This window comes from Notamacropus eugenii, chromosome 5 (assembly GCF_028372415.1).
Source record: "Notamacropus eugenii isolate mMacEug1 chromosome 5, mMacEug1.pri_v2, whole genome shotgun sequence".
NCBI lineage: Eukaryota > Metazoa > Chordata > Mammalia > Diprotodontia > Macropodidae > Notamacropus > Notamacropus eugenii.
Window position 1 is genome coordinate 6,098,319 of NC_092876.1, and position 25,905 is coordinate 6,124,223.

The 25,905-nt window shown below is 44.4% G+C and overlaps 1 protein-coding gene across 3 annotated transcripts; it reads right to left on the minus strand.

The window, feature by feature from the left end:
• Nucleotides 1-3,528: 3,528 nt before the first annotated feature.
• On the minus strand, nt 3,529-24,270 carry LOC140508230 (uncharacterized). 3 transcript variants are annotated; one of them, XM_072616016.1, is made up of 6 exons: nt 22,550-24,270; nt 21,828-21,898; nt 20,173-20,299; nt 19,618-19,713; nt 7,667-7,761; nt 3,529-7,282 (listed from the first exon to the last, which is right to left on the minus strand). In XM_072616016.1, exons 2-6 carry the CDS (start codon nt 21,861-21,863, stop codon nt 5,771-5,773), a joined length of 1,866 nt encoding a protein of 621 aa, XP_072472117.1. In that variant the 5' UTR covers nt 21,864-21,898; nt 22,550-24,270; the 3' UTR covers nt 3,529-5,770. The 3 variants fall into 3 exon arrangements, with proteins under 3 accessions (XP_072472117.1, XP_072472116.1, XP_072472118.1); XM_072616015.1 differs by having other exon boundaries at nt 22,411-22,561; XM_072616017.1 differs by lacking the exons at nt 19,618-19,713; nt 20,173-20,299; nt 21,828-21,898; nt 22,550-24,270 and adding an exon at nt 8,947-11,889.
• Nucleotides 24,271-25,905: the final 1,635 nt, after the last annotated feature.

Below are 25,905 nucleotides of genomic sequence, written 5' to 3' on the forward strand. Positions count from 1 at the left end.
TGGAACTTAGTATGGATATGACATAAGATGCCATTTTGAATCGATTTTCTGTCAAAATGCTTTCTGGTTTTCCTAGCAGTTCTTTTCAAATCATAAATCCTTTCATAAGTAGTTTCTTTGAATTAGGCAAACAGTAGACCACTGAATCAGTGCTATTTGTCTAGGTTTATAAGATTTTCCCCCTTAAAACCAAAATGATTTATCTGATCCTCCTTAGTATTTTAATTTCTAAATTTGGAAGTAAATGTCTCTCTAAACAAGTGATTCTGTGGTAAACCAGTATTCATGCTAGGGAGGACAAAAGGAGAAAGCCCTTATACAAAAATGTACATATGAAAATCACATTTTTGGAGATCTTTCCACCCAACTTTCTTTTTTTAAAAATAATTTATTAAAATATTTTTACTTCCATGTCTTAAATTTTCTCTCCTTCCTTTTACCCTCCCTTCCAAAGACAGCTTGCAATCTTATATGGATTCTACACATACATTCTTATTAAAAACATTTTCACATTAGTCATATTGCATAGAAGAATTAAAATGAGAGAAACCATGAGAAAAACCAAACCAAACTAAAACATAACACAAGAGAAAACAGTCTGCTTCATTCTGTGTTCTGATTCCATCCTTCTTTCTCTGTACCTGGATGGCATTTTGCCTCAAGAGTCCTTTGGGAATGTTTTAGGTCCTTGCATTGCTGTGAAGGGCTAAGTCTAGCAGAAACAGTCCTCACACACTGTAGCTGTTACTGTGTATAATTCCACCTAACTTTCAAGACTCAGGAGCATTAGATAAGAGTCCTGCAAACCTCTAAGACTGCAATAAAACCAACTCATGAGGGTTATAGGTGAGGGGGGTAACAGCTCTAAAGATGACTTCTTAGTTTTCCCACTTTTAATTATTAAAATAGGAAAAGCTGAATCTTCTGTGGGTTAGTTTCCCTTGATTCCTTAAGATCTTAGGGTAGTAAATAGCAAAATGTTCCTCCTTCCACTCCAAGAACTACACCTTAGGATCTCTAAGTGTAAAATGGATTAAATGGGATAAGGATCATAGGATTTGAATTTTAACTTCTTCTGCCACTACACAAAGCACCTTAAGAAGAGGTGCAAGGTTCCTATTGGGGAAAAGCCATAATACACAGTAAGAAGTGAAAGCCATTAACTTAAACTCCATGAAAGATGCAAGCCTGGACATGGTGACATGTTGAAAAACTTAGATACAAAATCCTAACTTAAATACTATGACTAGAAGATGACCACTACCCAGCCTTGAGTGCCTGGGCATTTACCCAAACACTTGGATGTCTGAGAAGGGGTTCAATGCTAAGTATCAATTAAAATATTAGCCAAAACATCAACCAAGCAGAAAACTCCAAAATATCCACCAATCCACACTGGGGTATTCTATGGCTCCTCCTCCCTTTGATTTCTATAACTACCGTGGGGGTTTTGGGGGATCTTTGCGGGGATCCACCATTGGTGTGGCTGCCACCCCAGACCAAAGATTGTTACTCTCACAGCAGGGATCCATCATGCCCCAATGTAAGCTACCCAATTAAACCACTACCAACCATCAATCTGGAGCTCCTTGGCCTCTTCCATTGGTATTGAACTTGCTCCACTGTTTGGGAGGGAGGTACAGAATTTGGGGAATTCTGAACTTTACAGCTGGCATAGTCAGAAGGATTCCCTATGTGGGGGAATTTTGGACCTTACAGAAGGATATAAACATTTGTTAAATGCCTCATACGTGTCAGGTTAAGGACTTTCTTAAAAAAATCATCTTATTTAATCTTCACAACTCAGAGAAGTAGGTGCTATTACCATTCCTATTTTACCTACGAGGAAACTGAAGCTACAGTTAAGTGACTTGCCCAAGGTCATACAGCTATGAAGTATCTCAGGCCAGATTTGAATTCAAGTCTTCCTTTCTGCAGGCTCACTACTCTTGCACTGTAGTTCTCCCTAGTGGCCACTAATACAGGGGGTTGTGGACATCTTATTTGTGATCCAAGTGTATAAGGCCATTTGGACCCAGGTGAACACATCTATGAAATCATAATTTTGAAGATGGGGGAAGATTTTCTCAGCTCTATGGTGAGTGTAAGACCAAAAAATGGAAAGAAAAATTATATATACTTACAAAAAAACCCAACCAAAACAACTGGCATAAGCACAAGTCTTGGCAACCTGTGATCCAAGCCTTTATTAACTATTTATTACATGCTAGTGATACGAAGCATTGTATTATGTACCTATCTGGAATTTAGTATGGATGTGGTAAATACATAGGCCAGCTATGTGACGCAGTGGATAGAGCACCAGTGCAGGAGTCAGGAGGACCTGAGTTCAAATCTCACCTCAGACACTTGACACTCACTAGCTGTGTGACCTTGGGCAAGTCACTCAACCCCAACTGCCCCATCCTGGGGTCATCTCTGGTCATTGTGATGAATATCTGGTCACTGGATTCAGATGGCTCTGGAGAAGAAGTGAGGCTGGTGACCTGCACAGCCCTCCCTCACTCAAAACAAAGTCAAGTGCAAGTCATGTCATCATTTCTCTGAGGGCATGGTCTTCTTCAGCAACAAAGGATGAACACACACACACACACACAGTATGGATTATTCTGAATCTGTTTTCTGCCAAAATGTTTTCTAGTTTTCCTTCTTGTCAAATCACAAGTCTGAGTTGGGATACAAAGCAAAAAAAAAAATCCCTGTCTCCAAGGAATTCATATTCCAATGTGGCAGACACTATGTAAATACTATATTCGTACAAGATATAAACAAGTGGATAAAAGATAATCTTAGAAAGAAGTCAGGAGCAACAGGAAAGTCCTCCTGCAGATGGAGGATTTGTGGTTGTTCATCCTTTGTTCTCAAAGAGGGTCATGACATCAGGAAGGTGACGCCAAGACTTGCAAGCGAAGTGTATGTGAGGGAGGACTGTGCAAAGTCACCAGCCTCACTTTCTCTTCTGGGGCCACCTGGCCCCAGTGGCAAGATATAGATCAGGGCAATTGGAGATGGCCCAGTGGGATTTGAGTTGCATATTGAAGGAAGTCAAGTAGATTAGGAGGAGGGAGTATCCCAGGGATGGCAAAGAGCCAGTATAAAGTATGAAGACCAGTGTAGCTGGACCCTAGAGTGGGGAGGAAAGCACAGTGTAAGAAAATGAGAAGGGAATCAGGTTTTGAAGGGGTTTAACTACCAAGAAACTTCATATTTGTTGCTAGAGGCAAGAGGCAACACCAAATGGAGGCAATCCATTGGGGAGGGGGATAATAATCAGATCTGTGCTTTAGGAAAATCACTTTGGTAAGTGAGTAGAGGAGCATTGCCAAAGGGACTCCAACACTAAACAGTTTGGCCATTATCAGCAAAAGGCCTACTCTTCTAATGTAACAGAGAAAAGAACCAGCAAGGGCCTACAGTTTTCCTTTTGTAAATGAAGGGGATAGAAACTCAATATATTCCAAAAATAATGTTAAAAGAAAAAAATGAAAATCACTTACACTAAATAAATAGAAAACATTCTAATGGTTTTATTACAAAAAATCTTTTAGTAATATTGTCATTTAAATAATTCATTACTCTATAAGCTGTGTTAACAGCATGCCTGTTTTGCCACAGCCATACCAGCACTTAATTTTGTCACTTTTCAATATCTTTTGCCAATTTCATGGATATTGAGGGTAAACTTGTCAAACTTGCCTTCTGACTGGCGAGCATCAAACAGCCCAGAAGTGTGGAGAATCAGATAAAAATGTAACTGGGAAATGTTTAACAAAATATATCAAAATACAATGCAATGGAGATAATGCTAATTTGTGGTTCTGAGTCAATATACAGGCTGGCAGAAATCAGTTTCTCGACTCAGGAAATCTGACGTTTTCATCTGAATTCTTTCAGGTAGCAGAGATTCAGAACACCTTTTCATGTAGTTTTTGATATATTGCCTCTCCATTTGAAACCTGCCCATTCACATTTGGATAATTTCCCTGCTGCAGAACGGCTCCCACTGCTGTAGATCTGACAAATCCTTATCAGTTTCTCATGTCAGACTTTTATGAGAAGGCTGTGGAGTGGGGAAAGAGCTCTGTCCAGAAATGACTACCATGTAAAAACAGAAGGCATCCTTAAAACTTACTGTAAAGTGTGAATGCATTTATGTACATAATTGGAATACTTCAACCTGTTTTTAAAACCCAAGATTTTTTTTAAAAATAGTTTAATTGCTATTGATTCTGCAGAGATCACACCAGCAGCACTGACTGTGAGCCCACTGCTATGTAGAGGCAGTCAATATACTGCAGTGAGAAGGCCAAAGGAAGATGCGGTTACTTTTCTCCCCAAATAGCACAAAATTTTATGGCTAGTAACAACTCAGCATCCTTGACTTTCCACACTGAACAAATGGAAGGGCACTGTGACATTTTCCCATCATTATTAGATTTCTACAGTTCACCTCCAGGATGAACCCAAGAACATCACAGATTTCAAAGCAGAAGGTACCTAAGTAATTGAGTTCAGGCCACTTGCTTGGCCTCAGAGACAGGAAGTAACTTTCATGCAGTTACACAACTCAGAAGTTTCTGTGGCAGGAATCGAACCCAGGTCATCCTGATTCCAAGTCCAGCACACTATTCACTACACCATGCTGCCATGGTTATTGAACCGTGGTGGTAGAGGGAAGGGGAGGGGGTCCATTTCAAGTGAAAATGGGCAGGCATGACTAATTCTTATGGAGAGCTTTCCCATCCCTCAGGTCTTCTCCAAAGACAGAGGGCCCCTTGCAGTAGATATGAATGTCTTTTCATCCCTGCCCCGGAACAGCTCATTCTCCAAGGCCAAGGGCTGATCGATTGTGAGCTCAGCATGTTTATGATGAATTTTCTGCCAATTACATGCTGCTACTGCACATAACGAGTATGAAATAAAGCCATTCACTGACTTATCTTCTACACTACAATAAAGTGAGTTCTTTTTGATTGGGTAATCTTTTTATTCTGTAGTAATTCTCTGAGCCTTTCTCTGAAAGTGTTCGACTAGCACTAAAGGCTTTCTCATATTTAATTGCATTTACAGTTTATCAGTAAGGTGTCTTCTCTGGCTGAAGATTCCATATTCATTATTTTAATGGATTTTTTTTCTCAAATAAGAGCTCTCTAATATAGTCATGCAGGAGGCATATCTGAAGGCTTCCCCATATTCATCCTGTTCAAAGATTTAACCTCCAAAGGGAATTCTGTTTTGTAAGTTTTCTTTATTCTAGAAAAGCTTTCCTACATTCATTATATAAATAGGATTTTGTCACAAGATCACAGATTTAGAGTTGGAAGGGACCTTAGAGGCCAGTAAGTCCAAATCTCCCATTTTATAGATGAGGAAATTGAGGCTGAGAGAGGTTAAATAATCTGCAGTGTCACATGGCTGGGAAATCTCTGAGACAAGATTTAAACTCAGGTCTTCCTGATTCCAAGGTCAGAACTCTTATTTACTGGACCACAGAGTTGCCTTCTCGGCATTCTCCCCTGTGTGAATTCTCACATTTGATGAGTGATGACCTCGGGCTAAAGTTTTTCAAATTCACAACACTCAAAGGGTTTCTATCAAATATGAATTCTGATGGTCCGTAAAGTGTCCTTTCAGGTGAAGGCTTTCTCCACAATTATATCTAATGTGTTTCTCTCCAGCACAAATTTTCTGAATTTTCTGATGTTCATTAAGCTGAGATTTGCAGTGAAATATTTCCCATTAATTATCCTCAAAGGGTTCCTGTCCAGAATGAATTATCTGGTGTGCAATAAATGAGAGAGTTTCCAAATTCATTATACTCAAAATGTTTCTCTCCTGTATGAATTTTCTGATGTTTAATAAATACTGACCTCTCACTGAAGTTTTTCTCACATTCTCTACACTCAAAGGATTTCCTTCTAGAATGGGTTCTCTGATGCACAGTAAGCTGAGATCTGTTGTAGTAGGCTTTCCCACATTCATTACACTCAAAGGGTTTCTCTCCTGTATGAATTCTCTGATGTGAAATAAGGGATGACTTCCAGCTGAAGTTTTTCCAACAATCAGTACATTCAAAGGGTTTCTCCCCAGTATGGGTTCTCTGGTGTTTAATAAGTGATGACCTCTGGTTGAAGTTTTTTCCACATTCATTACACTCAAAGGGTTTCTCTCCAGTATGAATTCTCTGATGTGAAATAAGTGATGATCTCAAGCTGAAATTTTTCCCACATTCTGTACACTCAAAGGGTTTCTCTCCGGTATGAATTCTCTGATGTTCAGTAAAGTGAGATTTGTTATAGAAGGCTTTCCCACATTCAGTGCACTCAAAGGGTTTCTCTCCAGTGTGAATTCTCTGGTGCTGAATAAGTGATGACCTCACAGTGAAATTTTTTCCACATTCAATACACTCAAAGGGTTTCTCACCAGTATGGATTCTCTGGTGTTCAGTAAGTTGAGATCTTCTGTAGAAAGCTTTTCCACATTCATTACACAAAAAAGTTTTCTCTCCAGTGTGAATTCTCTGGTGTAAAATGAGCTGAGATTTGTCATAGAAGGCTCTCCCACATTCACTGCAAGTGAAGGCTTTTTTTCCAGTATGAATGCTCAGATGAGAAGTGAGGGATGATCTTTGGCTAAAGTTTTTCCCACATTCATGACACTCGAAGGGTTTTTCTCCAGTATGGATTCTCTGATGGGAAATAAGGGATGATCTCTGGCTAAAGTTTTTCCCACATTCATTACATTCAAAGGGCTTTTCTCCAGTATGGATTCTCTGATGGGAAATAAGTGATGACTTCAGGCTAAAGTTCTTCCCACATTCCTTACATTCAAAGGGTTTCTCTCCTGTATGAATTCTCTGATGCACAGTAAGCTGAGATTTGTTGTAGAAGGCTTTCCCACATTCATTACACTCAAAGGGTTTACTGCCAGTGTGAATTCTCTGGTGTGAAATAAGGGATGACCTTTGACTAAAGTTTTTCCCACATTCACTACATTCAAAGAGTTTCTGTTCAGTATAAATTCTGTGATGTGTACCAAGTTTACACTCCCATTGAAAGGCTTTGTCACATTCATTAGAATTAAAGAGTTCTTTCCCAACATGTGCTTTCTCATGGAGAAGAAAAGCTTTCCCTGATTCATTAAAAAGATGGAATTTCTTCTGGATAAGAATTTTCCGATAATCATTAGGGCTTCCCAAATGACTGAAAGCTTTCTCACTTTCTTTAAATTTACAGGGTTCCTCACCGGGATGAATTACTTCCTGTAGAAGAAAGCAGGAATTATTAATGAAGGCTTTCCAGCATCCATTACACTCGCAGAGTTTCTCTTCCAGTATGTATTCTCTAATAGAAATGCTTTCTCTAGTCCATAAGTCTACGAAACATATTATGGGAAACATGTTAAGTGAAGGGATTTCTATACTTGTTGGCCTTGCAAAGCATCTTACAGCTAAAAACTACTTGCAGCTCTCGCCAAGTATGTCCTATTTACAACGATTGACCCCAGACTTCAACTTCTCCTAAATGTACTGAATTCGGGACATTCATCTTATCACAAGTATTTCATAGAGGGAATTTCTCCTACTTCCTGAAATTGAAATCACATTCCCAGCTTCTCTGAGCACTCTGTCATCCCCAAAACCAACCTCTTGCAGTCTCTCCTGGGAGGATGCTGTCATGCGAATGGCCGGATACACAGCTGGGTCCTTGGTGTCACACCGCTGTTCCTGACAAAGGGACCCTGAAGGAAACCAACAAACCAATATTCACTTTTATCTGATCAAGGAAAAAGAGAACTGTTTAACATTTAAAGTGTGAGGCTGTTCCATCAAGCAGAATGAAGATTTGTCTGGAAAACACAGAACATTGTCATAGAGGCACTGAAACCACAAGCAGTCAAAGAGGGGTAGCAGAAAACGTTGATCATTAGAACTAAGAGAAATATATTCAAATACACTAAAAGCACTGACAGACTGGTTAGTTTTCTCATTTTTCTCTGTGAGAGGTAACATTCTGCTGAAGGATGGGAGGCAGGCCACATGGGGAAATAAAGGTAATATAAGAACAAAAGACATCCATGATGTTTTAACATTCTTAGAGAGCTCAGCCAAGAACTATCCCTGGTAAATCTCTTTTTAAAGCTAATACGCAGAATGCCCAACACAGATACCAGGAAAAATGCCAGTAAAGAGGAGACATCTTTGCTCTTTCTGAGGAGAAATATATTGAGAGATGGCCAACTTAATTCCAACTTAATGACCACTTTTTGGTTCCAGGGTTTGACAACTTCCATATCTCCCTAATTATACAACTGAAGGGACCATGTCTTTCCATCTCTCTCACAAGAAAAAATATGAAACATCATTTTGTATCTTGATTATAATCTGTCCCCTGCTTCAATTCATCCTACAGACCCCTGACAAAGGAATTTTCCTCAGAGTCACTGACTCCTGCCCTCAGATTTCCTTCGCTCTCCACTACTGCTGAGCAAATATCAACTCTTACTGACATCGAAAGGCCCCAAACTAATCACCCACTGTCATCAGACGTTCATTATTCCCCCTCTGCACTCTAGGGCTGAGTCAGACTGACCTTCATGCTGTTCGCCACATTCCTCACAAATGTGAACAGGAATTTAGGGTATGAGCCAATTCACTCAACAGTATCATGGCGATAAAGAAGAATGGGCAGATACTGAAAACCAGAGACAATGTATTTGAGTACACAGAGTGTAGGAATGACAGTGACATGCTCATGGTGAGGGCGATACTCACTGACACATTGGTCGATTCATACTGGGTAACTATTTTAAAAAAATTGTTTTTGTTCCATTTGACTTTCCCCATCCCGTCTCACACCTGACCTAGAGGAGGTCAGTATTTTACACAGATACATATGTAAAACTATACAATACATAATCCCATACCTCAGTTCTTTCTCCTTCACAAGTCCTTTGCAGCTGATTTGAATATTCACACAGCTCAGAATAACTTAATTATTCATGTTAACTCTCCAGACAACACTGCTGTTACTGTATACAACATTCCCTTGGTTTTGTCCATTAGACTCTTCGTTATTTCAGGCAAGTCTTCCCATGTTTCTCTAAAATCATCAAGCTCATAATTTAAAAAAAAATTTTTCCATTTTATTTATTTTTAATGCTCTACAATCACTACCATAAAACTTAGACTTATTTTTTTCCCCTTACCTACTCCCCCCCACTCCCCTCTCTCCCCAAGACAGCATACAATTCTATATAGGATCTACACATACATTCCTACTGAAATAAGTTGTGGTATACAATTGTGATGTATACAACTGTGCTGTAAGAAATTAATATTCCATTACAATAGTATACCACAACTTATTTCAGTCACTCTCCAATTGATGAACTTCAATTTCAAGTTCTTTGTCACCACAAAGAGCTGCTATAACTGCCTTGAAACATAGAAATTCTTTTCCTTTTTCCCCAATCACCTTGGGAAACAGATGTAGTAGTGGTATTGCTGGGTCAAAGTGGCAGTTTTATAACTCTTTGGGAATAATTCCAGTTACTCTCCAAAATGGATGAATCTGTTCACAGTTCTACCAACAATGAATTAGTGTCCCAAGTTTTCCACATCCCTTCCAACATCTGTCACTTCCTTCTATCATTTTAGCCAATCTGAGGGGTATAAAATGGTATCTCAAAGTTGTTTGAATTTGCATATTGATAATAACTTAGAGCATTTTCACATAACTCTATACAACTTTGATTTCTTCCTCCCAAAACTGTCTGTTCGCATCCTTTGACCATTTATCAACTAGGGATATTGGGTATCTTTTTAAAAAGAAAGCGGTTCAGGAAGAGCCAACATGGAGTAGAGGAAGCGCTCAGCTGAGCTCTACCAAATTTCTCCTCCACACAACTGAAATAGTAATTTAAATGGAAAGATCTTTCTCATTATTTAATAGGCCCATATTATCTGGAAGCCTGGGTCACATGTGGTGGGAGGAGCTTGTTGAAGAGACGGAACAGGAAGGGTGGAGCGGAACCAGGACGAAGTGAGTGAGTGGGGTCAGGTCAGAGGGGAAAGAATGCAGGTCAACTGACACTTTGTGACAGCTGATAGTGAGAAGGCCCTGGCTGGGGGAGGGGAGGTTTGAGAATGGCTTTGTCCTCTGTTGTGATCATGGTTAATAACTTCTTGATCACCATGACGGATTTTGCTTTCTAGTTCTGATATTTGGCTTTCTGGTGTTTAAATAAATGTTTTTCTTCTGCCTTCTATATGAAGAGTCTTATATATTTTGTGATTGAGAACTATGCTGGAATATTCATAGTCACCACCAGTGCTGTGAATATTGCCTTCGCAATAAAACAACTCTAAAATAATGTCTCAAAGCAAATTCTGGAGCAGCAGAGCCAACAAAAAGACTACGGTGAGACACTTTTCCAGGAGATGGACAGGAGACGTCTGTAGCACAGAATGGAAGCCTGTCTGGAGCACTGATGGCAGCAGCACTAGTGATAAGCTGTGGAGACAGCCCCAACAGCAGCTATGGCAGCAGCTTCCAGAGCTCTCAGCCCACAGACAGTAAGAGGGTCAGAAAGAGGTTACAGCCGACCCGCTGCTGGCACTGACGCTGCTGGTGCTGACTGGCAACTTTACTGCCCATATACAGTTCTGGGTCATAGTTCCAAGGCTGAGAGGAGCACTAGCACTTGTGGCTGCAGGTGACCAAGGGCCCTGCTGGCTAGAAACCAGAGCACAGAAGACCAGTGATCACACCTCTCCCCAGATCACACCACCTTGGAAGCAACAAAAACTTACAAACTCTCAGAACTCGCTTTGAAAATAGCAGCATAAAAAAGCCTGAAGTTTGGAACAGTGCTTTCCACCCCAAGGGAGCAGAGTCCCACTTTTGCATAAAGTTCAGTCAAGAAAGAGGCTGAAAAAAGGAGCAAACAGCTAAAAAAGAATCTAACCATAAAAATCTACCATGGTGGCAAGGAAGACCAACTCAGAAGAAGACAAGTGTGAAAACACCTACAAGCAAATCTTCAAAGAAGACTGAAATGGACATAAGTCCAATAAGAATTCCTGGAAGAGCCAAAGAAAGAGCAAAAGGCCTTGATTTTAAAAATTAGTGAGTGGTAGAGTCAAAGGCTGGGAAAAGAAATGAAAGTGAAGTAAGAAAATCATGAAGAGAACTGACCACTTGGTAAAACACACACACACGCGTGCATGCGCACGCATACATACATACACATGCACAGACACACACATACACACACATATAAACACACACACACACACACAGTACTGAGAAAAATAACAGAATAGGTCAAATGAAAAAAGAGGCACAAGATCTCACTGAAAAAAAGAATTTCCCAGAAAGAAGAGTTCGGCTGCCAAGGCTCGCAGCTTCATGAGACATGACGAAAAGCGAGAAGCCTTCCATGAACTGAAGCCGAGGGAGGTGAACATTACAGGCTGTAACAGTGACTCTGTAATGATGATCAGCTATGAAACTCTTAGCTACTCTGATCAATGCAAGGTTTCAATGCAATCCTAAAGGAGGAGTGATAAAAACTGCTATCTCCCTTCAGAAAGAACGGAGATGGAATCTGAGCGCAGACTGAAGCACATTTTTTCTTTTTCTGAATTTTTCTGCTTTCTTTCGGCAGCACAGCTATATGAGGATACACCCTGCACAACGTCAAAACTGACATAATACTGCTTTTCTTCTCTGGGTGGGGGAAAGGCTAGAGGGAGGTAAAGAATCTGGAATTTAAAATTTTACAAAACGAATGCTAAAATAAAGTATAACTAGGAAACTGTTTTTAAAAAAAGATCCATCTACTCAGCTTTCAACATTTATCTAATTAACTGAAAGATTACTAAAAAGAAACTAATCGCATTTATATACATTTCTCTCACCAAAACATTAATTTATTAATCATTTAAATATGCTTCATTATATTTCAAATTCATAGTAAAACGTTTCAAAATAATGTTTACTGCATCTTTCTCATACTTTAAAAAGTTTTTGCATATGTTTAATAATTGTAATAACTACTACCTAAGTACTTACCATGTGCCAAGTACACTAAAATACTACTTCACTTGATCGTCACAACAGCCCAGAAGGGAGGTACTACTATGATCCACGTTCTATAGTTGAGAATGCACAATAATGAACTTCTCTGGGCAGCCAAATTTTGCCATGATCTTCAACAGGCTGTCACAACTGACAGTAAAAAGTCCTTGGTCTGATCAATGAACATTATACACAGACCTCTGTTCTGCTCCTGGCATCTGTCCTGGAGTTGTTGGGCAGCAAACACCATATCGACCATTCCTCAGCCCTTTCTGAAGCCACACTGACTCTCAGGTAAGTGACCATTTTCCAGGTGAAGGATCAGCCCATTAAGGAGGACTCTGCCAAGAATCTTGCCAGCAGTGATTAAGAGAGAGACTTAATGCTCTTAAAAGAAGGATGGAAAGAGAGGAAAGGAGGAATACACTGTCAGGGGAGCGGAGGACAGAAGGGAGGTTAGGGAAAGCTCTCTTACATAATCAGGGTATATAAGCATAAGTCTACACAAACAACAAGAATGGAGAGTCGGGGAGATTAGCTGATGCCTAAGACTCTTATCTAGACTGGTAAAAAGAGGAAAGAATACATACACACACACAAAACTGGACAAAGAAATACATTTATAATTATAACAGTAATAACATACTATTTCTATGGTGCCTATTGGGTGCCAGGCACCATACTTAGCATTTTACAAATATCATTTCATTTGATCCTAAGAATCCCAAGAGGTAGGTGCCAAGCCACAACTGAGGAAACTGAGGCAAACAGGGGTTAAGTGACTTGCCCATGGCCACGGCTAGGAAGCGTTTGAAGCCAGATTTGAACTTAGATCCTCCCGATTCCAGACTCAACCTGGCTATCAGCTACCTCATACTCAAAGGAAAAACAGAAGGCAAAGGGGGGAAAGAAAAAGGGGAATTAGCGGGAGGATAGACTAGTATCAGGATTAGTCCCGGACAAAGCAAACTTTAACTGACATTGTACAAAAATATAGGAAGCAGCTCTTTTTGTGGTGGCAAAGATTTGAAAACTAGGGGATGCCCATCCAGTGGAGAATCGCTGAACAAGTTGTTACGTGAATGTGACGGAATGCAGTTGCGCTCTAAATGATGAGGGAATGGGAAGACTTAAGTGAACGGATGCCAAGGGAAGAGAGCAGAGCTGGGAGGACAACCTACAAAGGACCATCAGTGCTGTATAAGGCAATGAATTATCCAACACTGAGGAACTCTGAGCAAAGTGAAAACCGACCCGGATTCCAGAGGATGTGTGCTGACATGTGGCCTGCCTCCCAAAAGAAGGAGGAAAGGCTCAGAGAGCTGAATGAGGCCTGCCTTTCTGGACACAGTCAAGGTGGGAGGAACAAGAAAGGGCAGAAAGGAAACAAAGACGCGGCAGAGAGAGATCTTTAGAGCAGGGTTTTGCTTTCCTTTTGCTTTAACTTGAGGAAAAAAAGAGGGGGAAGAGAAAGATGCAGATTTTTACTAACTGAAAATATATATATAATTTTTAAAACTGTTACAATTAAAAACAGAAAGTAGACCAGAGAAATTAATTTGAAGAACAAGAAGAAAAAACAACCAACGATCTTGTGTCGGGTAAACCACTTTGGGAAGAACTTCTTACTTGACACAAATTTGGGGGCTCTGCACGGCCTCACCCCACAGCCCTCAACGGTCCTCAGTGGAGAGTTAGTTTAAATACAAACGTCCTAAAAAACGGGGAGAGACGTAGGCGTTGACAACCAAGGCCAGGGGAAGAATTCCTGCCCCTGATCACATGAAATGCAAGTCTTCACCCAAACAAAATCACTGCAGTTAAAAGAAGAAGGGAAAACATCCATCTAGGATCAGCCGCTGCCCAGGGACAAGTTGTCAGCAGACATGAACAAAGCCCCAGTAAAAGCGCAGCAGATTCGGGCTCACCCCGAACCTAACCGTGGCCATCCTTTCCCATCTCCTGGTCTTAAAGTCCTGGACTCATCCGAATGAAGCAGACTTTTTCATGGCTTAATCAAATAAATGCCCAGGAAATAGGGTCTGAGCCTGAAATCCGTTTCATAAAAAGCCTCACTACTTTCTAAAGGGAGACTAAACCCAAGTTCAGGACTGAATTCTGGTCTCCTTGAAGACTGGTTAAAAGGGTGGACAGACAAGAGCTCAAACCCCTTCATGGAATCCAAATAGCAGCAGCAACCCTTTCCCATAGCTTGATGGAAATGCTGCTTTGGCATTTTAAGTTAAATTAGAGACTGTTATTAAATATCTAAAATCTTCATCTCAGTCCTAGAATCTGGGGTTGTTTCTGAACTCTACAGGAAATACAAAGCTTTTATCTAGAGACGGAGAGTTCCGATTAGCAGTAATGCTTGTAAATAAATAAATATTCTAACAAGAGATCTCTGACAGACGTGAAACCTCAAACAGAATACTGAAGTTTTTCTTCCAGACTATTAATAACCACTTTAAGACTGCTCAGAATCACTAATGATAACTGTAGATGAAAACATCTCTGAAGTTTTTTACCTCATACTCAAAAAAATGGCAAAGACAGAAATAGCATTGGGGGAATTAAAAGACAAGGTTGGTGGAGCAGTAAAACTGGTCCATTCACCTCTGGAAGAAATTTAAAATGATCGCTTTGACCCAGAGTTTTTCAGTCACATATCCCAAGGACATCAGAAGGGCAGATACAAAGCTCCTGGAGAGACAGAGACTAAAGCATTCCTAACAGCAGGAAGCAGCCAACAACTGGGGAAGGACTAACCAGAGTTTGCCCCTTGCCAGCCATTGCTCTCCCTTTGGCAAGTAAGTCAGATAGTTACTGAAGGCCTTTGCACTGTTTTGGTCTCCTTGTGGCAACTAGTCTACCTTAGTTAAACTTCTGGATAAAAAAGGCTGATAACTGGTGATCTCATGTCAGCCATCCATTTCCCTTTGTGATTTTCAAGTACTTATTTTAATACTACACAGATTTTTTAAAGTTGGATGGCTTATCTTTTCAATCGCTGTTCTTTCTCCCTTTTCACTAAATCTAATATTAGCTCTGATGAGTTAATGGTCTCACTATACACCGACAGCCAATCGCAGGTCACTCCTACATCATTTCCTCTGTTAAAATAAAATCAGTTTTACTGGTCTTTCCCATAAATCAGGGGTAAAACAAGAGCATCCCTTGTCCCTACTGTTTAATGGAGTGTTAGAAATGCTAACTATAATAAGACAAAAAAAAGAAACTGAGGACAGCATGGTGGTGCAGCATATAGAGAGCTGGGCCTGGTATCAGGAAGACCTGAGTTCCCATCCAACCTTAGACACTGATTAGAAGGATGACCTTGGACAAGTCACTTAATCTTCGGTCCAATCTTCTCTTATGTAAACTGGGTATAATGATAACATTTACTTCCCAGGAGTTATGTGAGTATAAAATGGAATAATATTTATAAAGAGCTTTGCAAACCTTAAAGGGCTACGTAAATACCAAACATTGTGACTGGAACAGAAAGCATAGGTGAAGAGGAAACAAAACTCTCCCTTTCCGCAGATGCCAGGACGGTGTACTCAGAGAATCAAGGACCTTCAAGAAGCAACTAAAAAGGAACTGAAATGACAATTTAAGCAAAGTAGCAGGACGCAGAATGACCCACCCGGATCATCAACATCCCTGTTCGTCACAGACACAGAAAGAGAAATTCCACTTCAAATAACTCCAGAAAGCGCGTAACATCTGGGAGTCTGCCCCTCGCCCTGAGATACCACAATAGCTAGAATAATGGCTTTACGTTTACATTGCTAACTCATTTTACAGATGAGAAAATGGAGGCAGACGAGGCCAAGCGACTTGCCAGCGTCAGACAGCCAGCAAGTATCTGAGGCTGGAGCTGATCTCCAGGCTTCCTGATGCCAGCCTGACTCTCTACCCACTGTGCCACGCATAGCAACTAAATGAATACAACAAAACGCTGTTTGCAGAAATCCAAACCTAGGTAACCAGAGAAATATTAACTTTGTGGGGAGTCTGAGATGAGAGAATACAGATAACAATGCTACCTAAATTAATTTTCTTAGTGTCATACAAATCAAATTACTGGAAAAATTACCTTATAGAGCTAGGAAAAAAATTATAAAACTCATCCAGGGAAACAAAAGGTCAAAATTTTCAGAAAAAACTGGAAAGGAAGGGGGCCTTGTACTACCAGATCACAGCTTATACCATAAAGGACTAATATCACCAAAATAACTTGGTACTGGTTAAAAAATAGAAGGGCTGGCCTGCAGGATAAATTATAGAAAAGCCCAAAGACCCCAGGATCCTGGAATAAGGACTCACTCTGATAAAAGTCTATTGGGAGAACTGGAAAGCAGTCTGGTGGAAATTAGGTTTAGACCAACACCTCATACCATAATCCAAATGCATACATGACTTAGAGTAATAATAACAATAAAAAAGGCCACACTCTAAACAAATTAAAGGAACAAGGAAGAAATTACCTTTCTGATTAATTTCAGGGAACAAGCACCTACTATGTGATAAGGGCTTCACATATATGATCTCATCTGATCTCCCAAAACAACCCTGGAGGCCCCTGTTTCTACGGAAAGGGGAAGACTCTGTGATCAAACAATGGACAGAGAGGATCCCAGAAGATAAAATGGACAATTCTGATGGCATATAATTAAAAAAGTTTTGCATAAATAAACCCAAGGCAGCTAAGATTAGAAGGCAAATAGTTAACTCTGGGGTGAAAAAAGCCCTGCAGTAAGTTTCTCTGATAAAGTTCTAACTTCCAAGTTATATACGGAACTGATTCAAATTTATAAAATAAAAGCCATTCCCCAATTGATAAATGGTTAAAGGATATGAACAGGCAGTTTGTCAAGGAGGAAATCTAAGCTATCTACAACTCTATAATAAAGCACTCCAAATCACTAATAATTTGAGAAACATAAATTAAAGCAACTCTGGGGTTTCCTCCTCACACCCATCAGATCAGCAATGTTGACGAAAATGGTAGAAGACAAATGCCGGCGGGGTTGTGGGAAAACAGGCACATTGGCATTCTACTGGTGGAATGGTCTGGCTGTTCCCCAAAATAATTTAGAGTAGGCTCCCAAAGTTATTAACTGTACATACCCTTGACCCAGTCATACTATTACAAGGCACATATCCCAAAGAGATCAAAGAAAAAAGATTCCTGTGTATGGAAATATTTGTAGCAGCTAAAAATTCCAAACAAAGGATGTCACTATCAAAGAAGGAATGGTTGGACCAATGAACCTACGTGAACATAGTACCTCTGTGCCAAAAGAACAGTGCAGAGGATGGTCTCAGAGACCTGGATGGACTGAGGCAGAGGGAGGGAGCAGGGCCAGAATAGTTTAAAAGGTCAACATTTGGTCTTAAGAACGCTATCCACGTAATGCCTCCTTCCAACTCTGGCCCACTTCCCCAGGATCAGTGAGGAAACATGCTGTCCACCTCCTGACAGACAGATAAGGGGCTTGAGGTGCAGAACAAGACACACGTTTTCAGAGGTGGTCAGCATGGAAATCTGTCTGGCTTGGCTACACATATTTGTGACTAGGGTTTGGTTTGGTTTGGTTTTTCCTTTCTCAGCGGAGGAGACGTAGAGATGGTGGGGAGAAAGAGAATAAATGCATGTTAACTAAAAATAAAATCATTCTTAAAAGACAAATTCCATTTCACTGTGGAGACATTATTTGGAGTTTGCTGTGGCTTGGCGCCTTCTGAGTCTTCCTGCAGAAAGCCTTCATGACGTAGAGGCATGGGGTCTTCTGTGCCACCTACAAAGCTCTGGCCTCTCTCATTCCTGAGCTCTTTTCAGTTAGTAAACTAGTACCTCCTACATTCCAGGTACCATGCTAAGTGCCAGGGATACAAAGAGAGGGAAGAAAATACCACACGCAAGCACCTCTGTACAAACAAGACACAGACAGGATAAACTGAACATAACGAATACAGGGAAGACAGGAATTCATGGGGGCTGCGAAGACTTCCTGAAGAATATGGCATTTTAGCTGGGATCTCAAGGATGCCAGAGAAAACGCTGAAGCTGGCAGCCCTCAGATAAAGGGTCTTGTTTGTGGAACAGCAAACAGCAAAAGGTCACTGTCCTCCCCAGGTAGGTGAGGGGAACTTCTCCTTCAATGGCCCAGGGGACTGAGCTCAACCATTGATGCTGCTTCCTGGTGGCCGAGGGGAGTGCAGCAGACATTCCTGATTTCTTCCCAGCCTACAGCGTATGTCTCTGATCAGGGTGTCACCAAGGTCAAGGCTGAGATCAAGGCTGCATCCTGGCAGGACATCCTTTCCATGACATGGCCAAGTAAAACCCCAGCTTGTTCACTGAGAAAGCTCACAAGTTTCCCATCTCATTCCCATTCTACACCTGAACCATCAGACAGGTGTGAGGCAGGCCAGTTTGCTACCTCCCTCACCTACTTCTGACTTGGATGGAAGTGGAAGAGTTTTATCAAAGTCTCTGGAAGATTTCTCAAACCCTGGACATGAGGTGACAGAATGCTCAGAAAAACTGCCACAATTTTGACAACAGCCTCTCTCTGCCACTGGGCTTAGGACAGCCCCAATCCCACCAATTCCTTTGCTTGCTTCTCAAAGGAAGACCTACGAGCCAAGACTGCATAGAGTTAGGGACTAAGGTTGAAAGGAAAGGCACTTTCTGAGGGGAAAGTCAACTAGCCTGCCTGGACTCAAGGCAAGAGGGCGTGCTTTTAAATGCACTCTTTCAAGGCAATGGGAAGGATGAGAGAAGAGAATGGGGTGTGCCCCTTATCTTAGGGACTGATATACCAGTTGTACCAGACCCATGAAGGTCACCAATGGAGAAATAGTCCCAGGGAGAACCACAGAAACAGAATCAGGAGATAAGAAAGCTACAGCAGCTCAGGCCCAATTGAAGCTGTGATCCCAAGGGCAGCAGGACCAGATGGAGGCCAGACCATGGAGGCCAGCCTCCAATGGGATATAAGTAGCCTCATGCAGCAAGGCCAACACCTCCTAACTCCTGTCCTGCTTTCCTTCTTTCCATCATATCTGGTCTCAGTCATCCCATCCCTGTCGATATTGTACAAAGGAAGTGCTCAGCTTCTTGGAATTCCATAACTAGTCCAGGGAAAGTGAGTGAATTCCTTTGGTTTCCTCTAGATCACTGGTCAGTCCTTAACCTGAAACCCCAGACTGCCAAGGGTTCCATGGCAGATGTCAGAAGGGAATGTCTCTAAGACACATCAGAGACAGGCCTTTGCTTCCTTCAGCATCTCCTCACATGTCATGATCCTGATACTTGAATAGGTCCAAATGACTGTTATAAACAGACAGGCCTGGAGAAGAAACACGAATATCCAGCATCCAGCAGAAAGCTTCAGCCCGTCCCCCAACTCGGGCCCTGTGGGGAGAACATCCTGACTGACATTTCAAAGGCCCTGCCACCTAAGTTACCCTTCTGCCTGCCCACATGTCACTCACTCACCTGGGTCAGGGTCTCTTGGGACCTCTCCTTCAAGCATCCAAGGTGCTTCTCCTCTCTCCAACCGGCAGATCACATGGGGTTTCAAAACCGGAAGCCCTAATTATGGGGAGAGAAATGAAGATGTTCTCAGAATCCCATCTCGGCCCCTTTCCTTCCAGGGAAGAGGCCATGCTGAGAGGGCCCAGAGGCTGGGGCTCATCCCCTTTCCCAGATCTAGCTGGGACTCAGAGGGACCACTGATTCACTGACTTCCCTCCCTGCCAAGAGGAAAGGACCTTCTCACATCCTGGGACTGAGTGAGAGCCTCTGCCCTGGGTAGACAGAGAGCTGGGAAGCTGGAGCTTCAAGGCCAGGGGCTGGACACCCACCCCCAAAAAGGCCTAAACCTTTCCCTCAGGCAGAGAGCAGAAACAGCTTCCAGGATCTTCCCCCAATCAATGTGTTAGACCCCACTGCCGCAGAGAAATCCCAGCTCAGGAGAACTCAAGCATCACCTGCCAGTGTTTGCAAGTGAGAAGCAGGCGCCTGGCTCAAGGGAGAGAAGGGTGTGCTTACCCAGGGAGACGAGGTTCTCAAAGTTCTCCAGCATCACCTCCCTGTACAGGGCCCTCTGGGTGGGGCCCAGGTGGATCCACTCCTCCCAGGTGAAGTGAACAGCCACATCTCGGAATGTCACCGATTCCTGAAACATTCAACGCATCTCTCCTTACCTGGGGACCTTGCTCCCCTGGCGGCACAGGGTAGTGAGAGGAGGAAGCCTGGGGAGAGCTTCTCACAGAGACAAGAGTTTGAGGCTCTCACAAAAAGCATACGCTGAGTCCCTTCCAAGCCTCATTTTGTACCAGATGTCCAGGCGTGGAGATGGTCATCTGAACCCAGAAAGACCCTCCTCCAAAGGAGGCCCCAGCTAATCCTGCCCTTTGGTCTGAAAGCCCTGAACAACACAATCCCACGCAATCAACACCACCGGCTGCCCTCTTGTGGTTAGGAAGCCGCCATCAACGCTGTATTCAGGTGTGAGCACTCATGTTCCCGTTCATTAGAATACTCATTTCTAATCAGTAGTGGCCCAGCAAGCCGCCGCCACTCTCCATCACTAGTCACCGTGTCCTGCGAAGACTTGCTTAAAAAACCAGAGGCACAAGGTCTCCTTGTCTCCAGCCAAGCATGAGCGCCTGCCTGTCTGTCTCTCACACACACGCGCTCTCAGAGACCACTGCTCCCCAAGCACTTTCTGACCAGCATCCCCCACGCATGCACAGTAAGAAAGGAGGAAGGTGAAGAAGAGACAGGAGAAGAGGCCTGCCCACTCCATGGCAGGGGGAGGGCAGAGTGGGGGGCCATGCAGGAGGAGCGCTGTGTATACATTTGGTGGACACACCAACTGGTGCCACTGGTTTTCCTTTTCTTCCTGTGGGATGCCTCCCAGAAGTGGGAAGGCAAAGAGGGGTGTGGCAGGAATGCACATCTCTGGGCCTAACAGAAGTTCTATTCAAGAACCAGGCACACACAGTGCCTCCAACAAGGGAAACTGAGGCCATGCACCTCTGGTCCCCACACTTGGCTGGAGAGAGAAGGAGAGAAAACAGCCTGCTTCACACTGCAGACCCCATCAGATGGGGCGACGCAGAAACATTCTGAGACATGGGTGACGAGGGTGCGCAGAGCTAACATCTGGGAGCACCCCTGCGGCTCGGGGGCTGGCATGGGGGGGGACAGGTCTCTCCCTGGCTCAAGGGCATCCGTGCTGGGCTTAAAGGAGGCATCATCAGAGCAGGCAGAGGTGAGGACAAAAGGGCTTTACAGGAGTCTGGAACGAGGCAGACAGAGGGAGGGGAGGGAGGACGATCTCACTTGCTCACCCAGCCATCCATTGGCCCACCCTTTCACATATCCACCCGTTCACACTCATTCAGCTCTCCATCCATTGATTCAGTTGAACCAGAACCTTAACTGCCAACATCTTTTGCTGTTCAGCAGTGCCTGATTCTCAGCCAGCCCGTTCAAGGTTCTCCTGGCAGAGACACTGGCCATTTCCTTCTTGGGTCATTTTACAGAGGAGGAAACTGAGGCAGAGGCCAGCCTTCCCAAGGTGATTGGGGCAGCAGCCCAAAGGGAGAGGGCAGCGGGGGTCACGGGGATGGAGGAGGGGAGGGTCCGCAGGGAGGGAGGTCTGTGTGCCTTTCACGGGGAGGAGGTCCTGCCCTCACCTGGGGAGTCCTGGCTTCACCCTCCTCCTCCTCCATGATGGCAGGGAAGGTCAGATCCAGAGCAGGCGGGGCTGCAGGGGCAGAGGGAAAATGGAGGGTGAGCATCCCATTCCTGTCCAGGCCCGCCCCTTCTCCCACCTCCAGGCCTTTGCCCTCAAGCCCTCCACCCCGACTTCCTGAGAGCCCCTCCCCCCCGGGTTGGGCTTGGGCACACAGTATGTGCTTTCCACAGTGGGGATCCCAGAGGGGAAGGGGTAGACAATGCGGCCCAGGGTGATGGGGATGGGGGCGTGTGGCCAAGGGGGGCCCCGGCCATTGCAGTTCGCCACCCCACCCCCAACAACGCTGGGTACACTGCAGGAGCTTCATAAATGCTCCTTGGCTCCACGGCAGCTGACCAGGGTTCAAGACCCCTCACCCCACACCCGCTGCCCCTGGCTCCTGGGGGAGTCACCATTGAGCCCTGCCCCCCCAAAAGCCCAGGGAAGACCTCGAGGCCACCAGGCCAGAGGGCTCTGGGACAGCATCCCAGGCGTGGGGCACGGCAGGGGCAAAGGCCCGGTGACAGCCCCCCCGCACTCACCTCCCAACGCTCCCAGGACTTCTGCTGGGCCCGGAGGGTCCCACTGCTCTCAGGCCTTGAACCCAGAACGCATACGCATTTCCTTCCCCCCACCCCCACGCACTGAGCCTGCGCGCACGGAACGCCTGAACTACATTACCCAGAATGCAATGGACAGAACAGCAGAACGGAGGCCAACGTAGACTTGCTGTAACCACTGCGCCTGCGCACGCTTCTTCTGAGACTCCTCCTAGATCGGAGTATTCGCTTACACGCACGGAATCCTGGGAAATGGAGTCAGCCCTACTCCGTCCCCTCTCTCCCCAGAAATGGCTGCGGCCTGGGAACGAGGCGCGGACTCCCTTCAGTAACCGCGACTGGTGTCTCCTCTTCCACCGCCGTCAGGTGTAAAGGAGAGCCGCCCTCGGCGAACTCCCACTCCAGCCGAGGAGGCCGAGTCCGGCTCTTTGGGTCACTGAGAGTCTCCGCCCCGCTCCCTCGAGCGAGCGCCCTCTGGGGGCGGGGCGGGCTAGGAGCAGCAGCTGGAGCTCTACCCAATCAGGACTCAACTCCGAGGCCCCGCCCCCTCCCCGCTAGACCACGTCAGCTCTGACCGTCCCACCTCCTCAGCAGCCACGCCCCTTGGGAGGCGGGCGTGAACCTTGGGAGCTCCTCCCAGAGCCTCCTTTTAAGGACTGATCTCCCACGTGGCTGCGAAGCCGCTCCTTCCTCCTGCAGCTTGTCACCACTTTTTAGTCTTGTCTTCCCTTCCCCGGCTGGACGCGGGGTCTCCCTCGGTGCTCCCCAGGGTCGGCCCGGGGTCCCAGCACCTAGGACAGCGCCTGGCATGTAGTGCCTTGGGGTGAGCCTGGGGGCGGGGGGATCCCCAAACCATGCTGTTCCAGAGGTCAGTGGCCCCCTTTCGGGCGTCTTTATTCGGGGTCACTACGCAGGAGGGCTCCTGCCCCTCTCGGATCCCTGACCTGGCACGTGAAGACACGGCCCTGAGGTCGTGGGTGCTCGGGAAGTGGAGGCTGAGGCGGGCACCTGCTGCACCTGCGTTACCAGGTTGTGCAAGGACAAGGTCACGGGCACAGCTGGCCTCATCTGGTCAGCAGACATTGATGAAGTGCCCACCCGTGCCAGGGAAGTCAGTGCCAGCCCGCGGGAGCTCACCGTCTGATGGGGGATCAGTCCATACCAGTGCAGCGGTATGGCCGTGGCCTCAGGTCAGCAACCTCGGACAACGACTGGCATGTGACCCTGGACAAGGCACTTCACCTGGTTGGCTTCGGTTTCCTGGTATGTAAATTGAGCTGGAGAAGGAGATGGCAAACCACTCCAAGATGGCCAAGAAAGCCCCAAATAGGGTCAGGAAGAGTCAGACCCCGCTGAAATGACTGAACCACAAAGGAAAGACTTCCTCTGGAAGGTGGGATCTTAGCTGAGACTTGAGGGAAACCAGGAGGCAGAGGTAAGGAGGAAGGGCAGCTGTGCTGCCTCAGCTGTCTCCTTTTCCCAATCTTTGGCAAACAGTTATCCCACAGTGGATGTGTTGGGGACTGGCAGCAACCTTGTGAGTTCCAAAAGATCCAGAGGTCCTGGGAGGCCCAGTAATGACATAGCGACCTTGTTCCCTGAACGGGAACTGCCACTGGTGGCTGGGAGAGCACTGGAAAGAATGACCATCACAAGAGGAGTGGCCTGGGCCTGACCGACTGATCAGCCCCAAAATGCCAGGCATCGTTACCTAACTAATTAGCAGTATTGAGACCTGTTATGCTGCTCAGGCAGTTATTATTCAGTAATTAATCTGTTAATCCTGCTCATGATTCTTTTAATGCTTAGAATTTTGTACTATGTAAGAATAAAGTAGCTGTGCCACTATTGATTCTTGCCATGTGTCTTTCCAACTCATTTTTTTTTAGAATCTCTTAGAATTCTGAGCCATAATTTTTACTATGTAGTGTCTCATCTCAAGCTAAACCCTGAAAAAGAATCATCTGGGGCCCGGGAAGGGGTAGGATGTGGGGGAGGAGAGGGAGATGACTGATTCACTTGAACCTTAACTTCCTTATCTGTGAGATGAGGCAAGGTCAGGTAAAAGGGTTGGTCCAGAGGAGCCTACATAAACCACTTGCTGTGGCAAGTCACCCTAATCAGCTGACTCTCCCCTTCAACACAGCAGCTCCTCCTTGACCCTACTCAAACCTCTCACAGCCGCTGCTCCCTTCACCCTCTCAGCCAACAACCTATTTCACTGAAAATAGTAAAGCTCTTTTCTGAGAGCTCTCTTCTCCCCCCTCCTCCTCTCAGTCAGATTTCTTCTTCAGCTTTAAGCATTAACCTTTGCCAAGTACACCCCTCTACATTCCATCCAGTCTCTGACAGCAGATTGCCTCTCCCATTAGCCCTGACCTCACCAATCTTATGTTTCTCCTTGTCTCCTGGCTCCTTCTCTACTGCCTGCAAAGACATGACTTTCCCAGTCTCCAAAAAACCCTCACATGATCCATCCATCCCCACTAGCTATTGCCCAATATCTCTCAGTCCTTTTGTGTTCAAACTCCCAGAAAAGGCCGTCTAGAATGGGGCCTCGACTTTGTTCCTTTTCCCTCTCTTAATTCTCTAAAGAATGACTTCCAACCTCGCCCACTCAACTGAAACTTCTCTTTTCAAAGTTACCAACGACCTCTTGCCAGATTTAATGTCTTTTTCTCAAATATCCCATTCTTCTCTCAGTCTTTTCTCCATGATGCTTTCTTCTCTCTAGGTTTTTGGGTCACCACTCTCTCCTGATTCTACTGTAACCATCTGAGTGTTCCTTCTCCATGTCCTTTGCTGGATCTTCATCCAGTTCACACCCTCTAAGCATGGGCGTCCCAAAGGGCTTGGCTGTGGACCCTCTTCTCTCTCCACTATTTCATTCGGCAATCTCCTTGGCTCCCATGGATTCAATAATCTCTATGCAAATGATTCCCAGATCTATTTGTCCAAACCTAACCTCTCTCCTGACCTCCAGTCTCACATCTTCAACTGCTTATTGGACGTCTTGACCTAGATATCCCATAAATATCTTAAATTCAACATGCACAAAACTGAATTCACATCTCATCACATACACACATGCTCTCTACTCTTGCTAGCTTTGCTGTTACTGTGGAGAGTGCTGTGATCCTTCTAGCCACTTAGGCTTGAAACTTAGCTGTCATCTTTAACTCCTCATTCTTAGAACTCCGACCCCCCATATTTAATTCATTATCAAGTCCTGTCATTTCTACCTTCCTAAGATGTTTTTTATAAGCTGCCTTCCTTCTTCTGACACCGCCACCACCCTGGTACAGATACTCATTACCCCTCTGAAGCTAGATTTGAACATAGGAAGATGGGTCTTCTTAACTTCAGGACTGGCCTGTGCCACCTAGCTCCCCCTTAAAAGCAATAGATATCAATAAATACTCTGTTATAAGAAGGGGGGTGGGTGGAATTCAGTTGTTTTACCACAAATAATTTTTT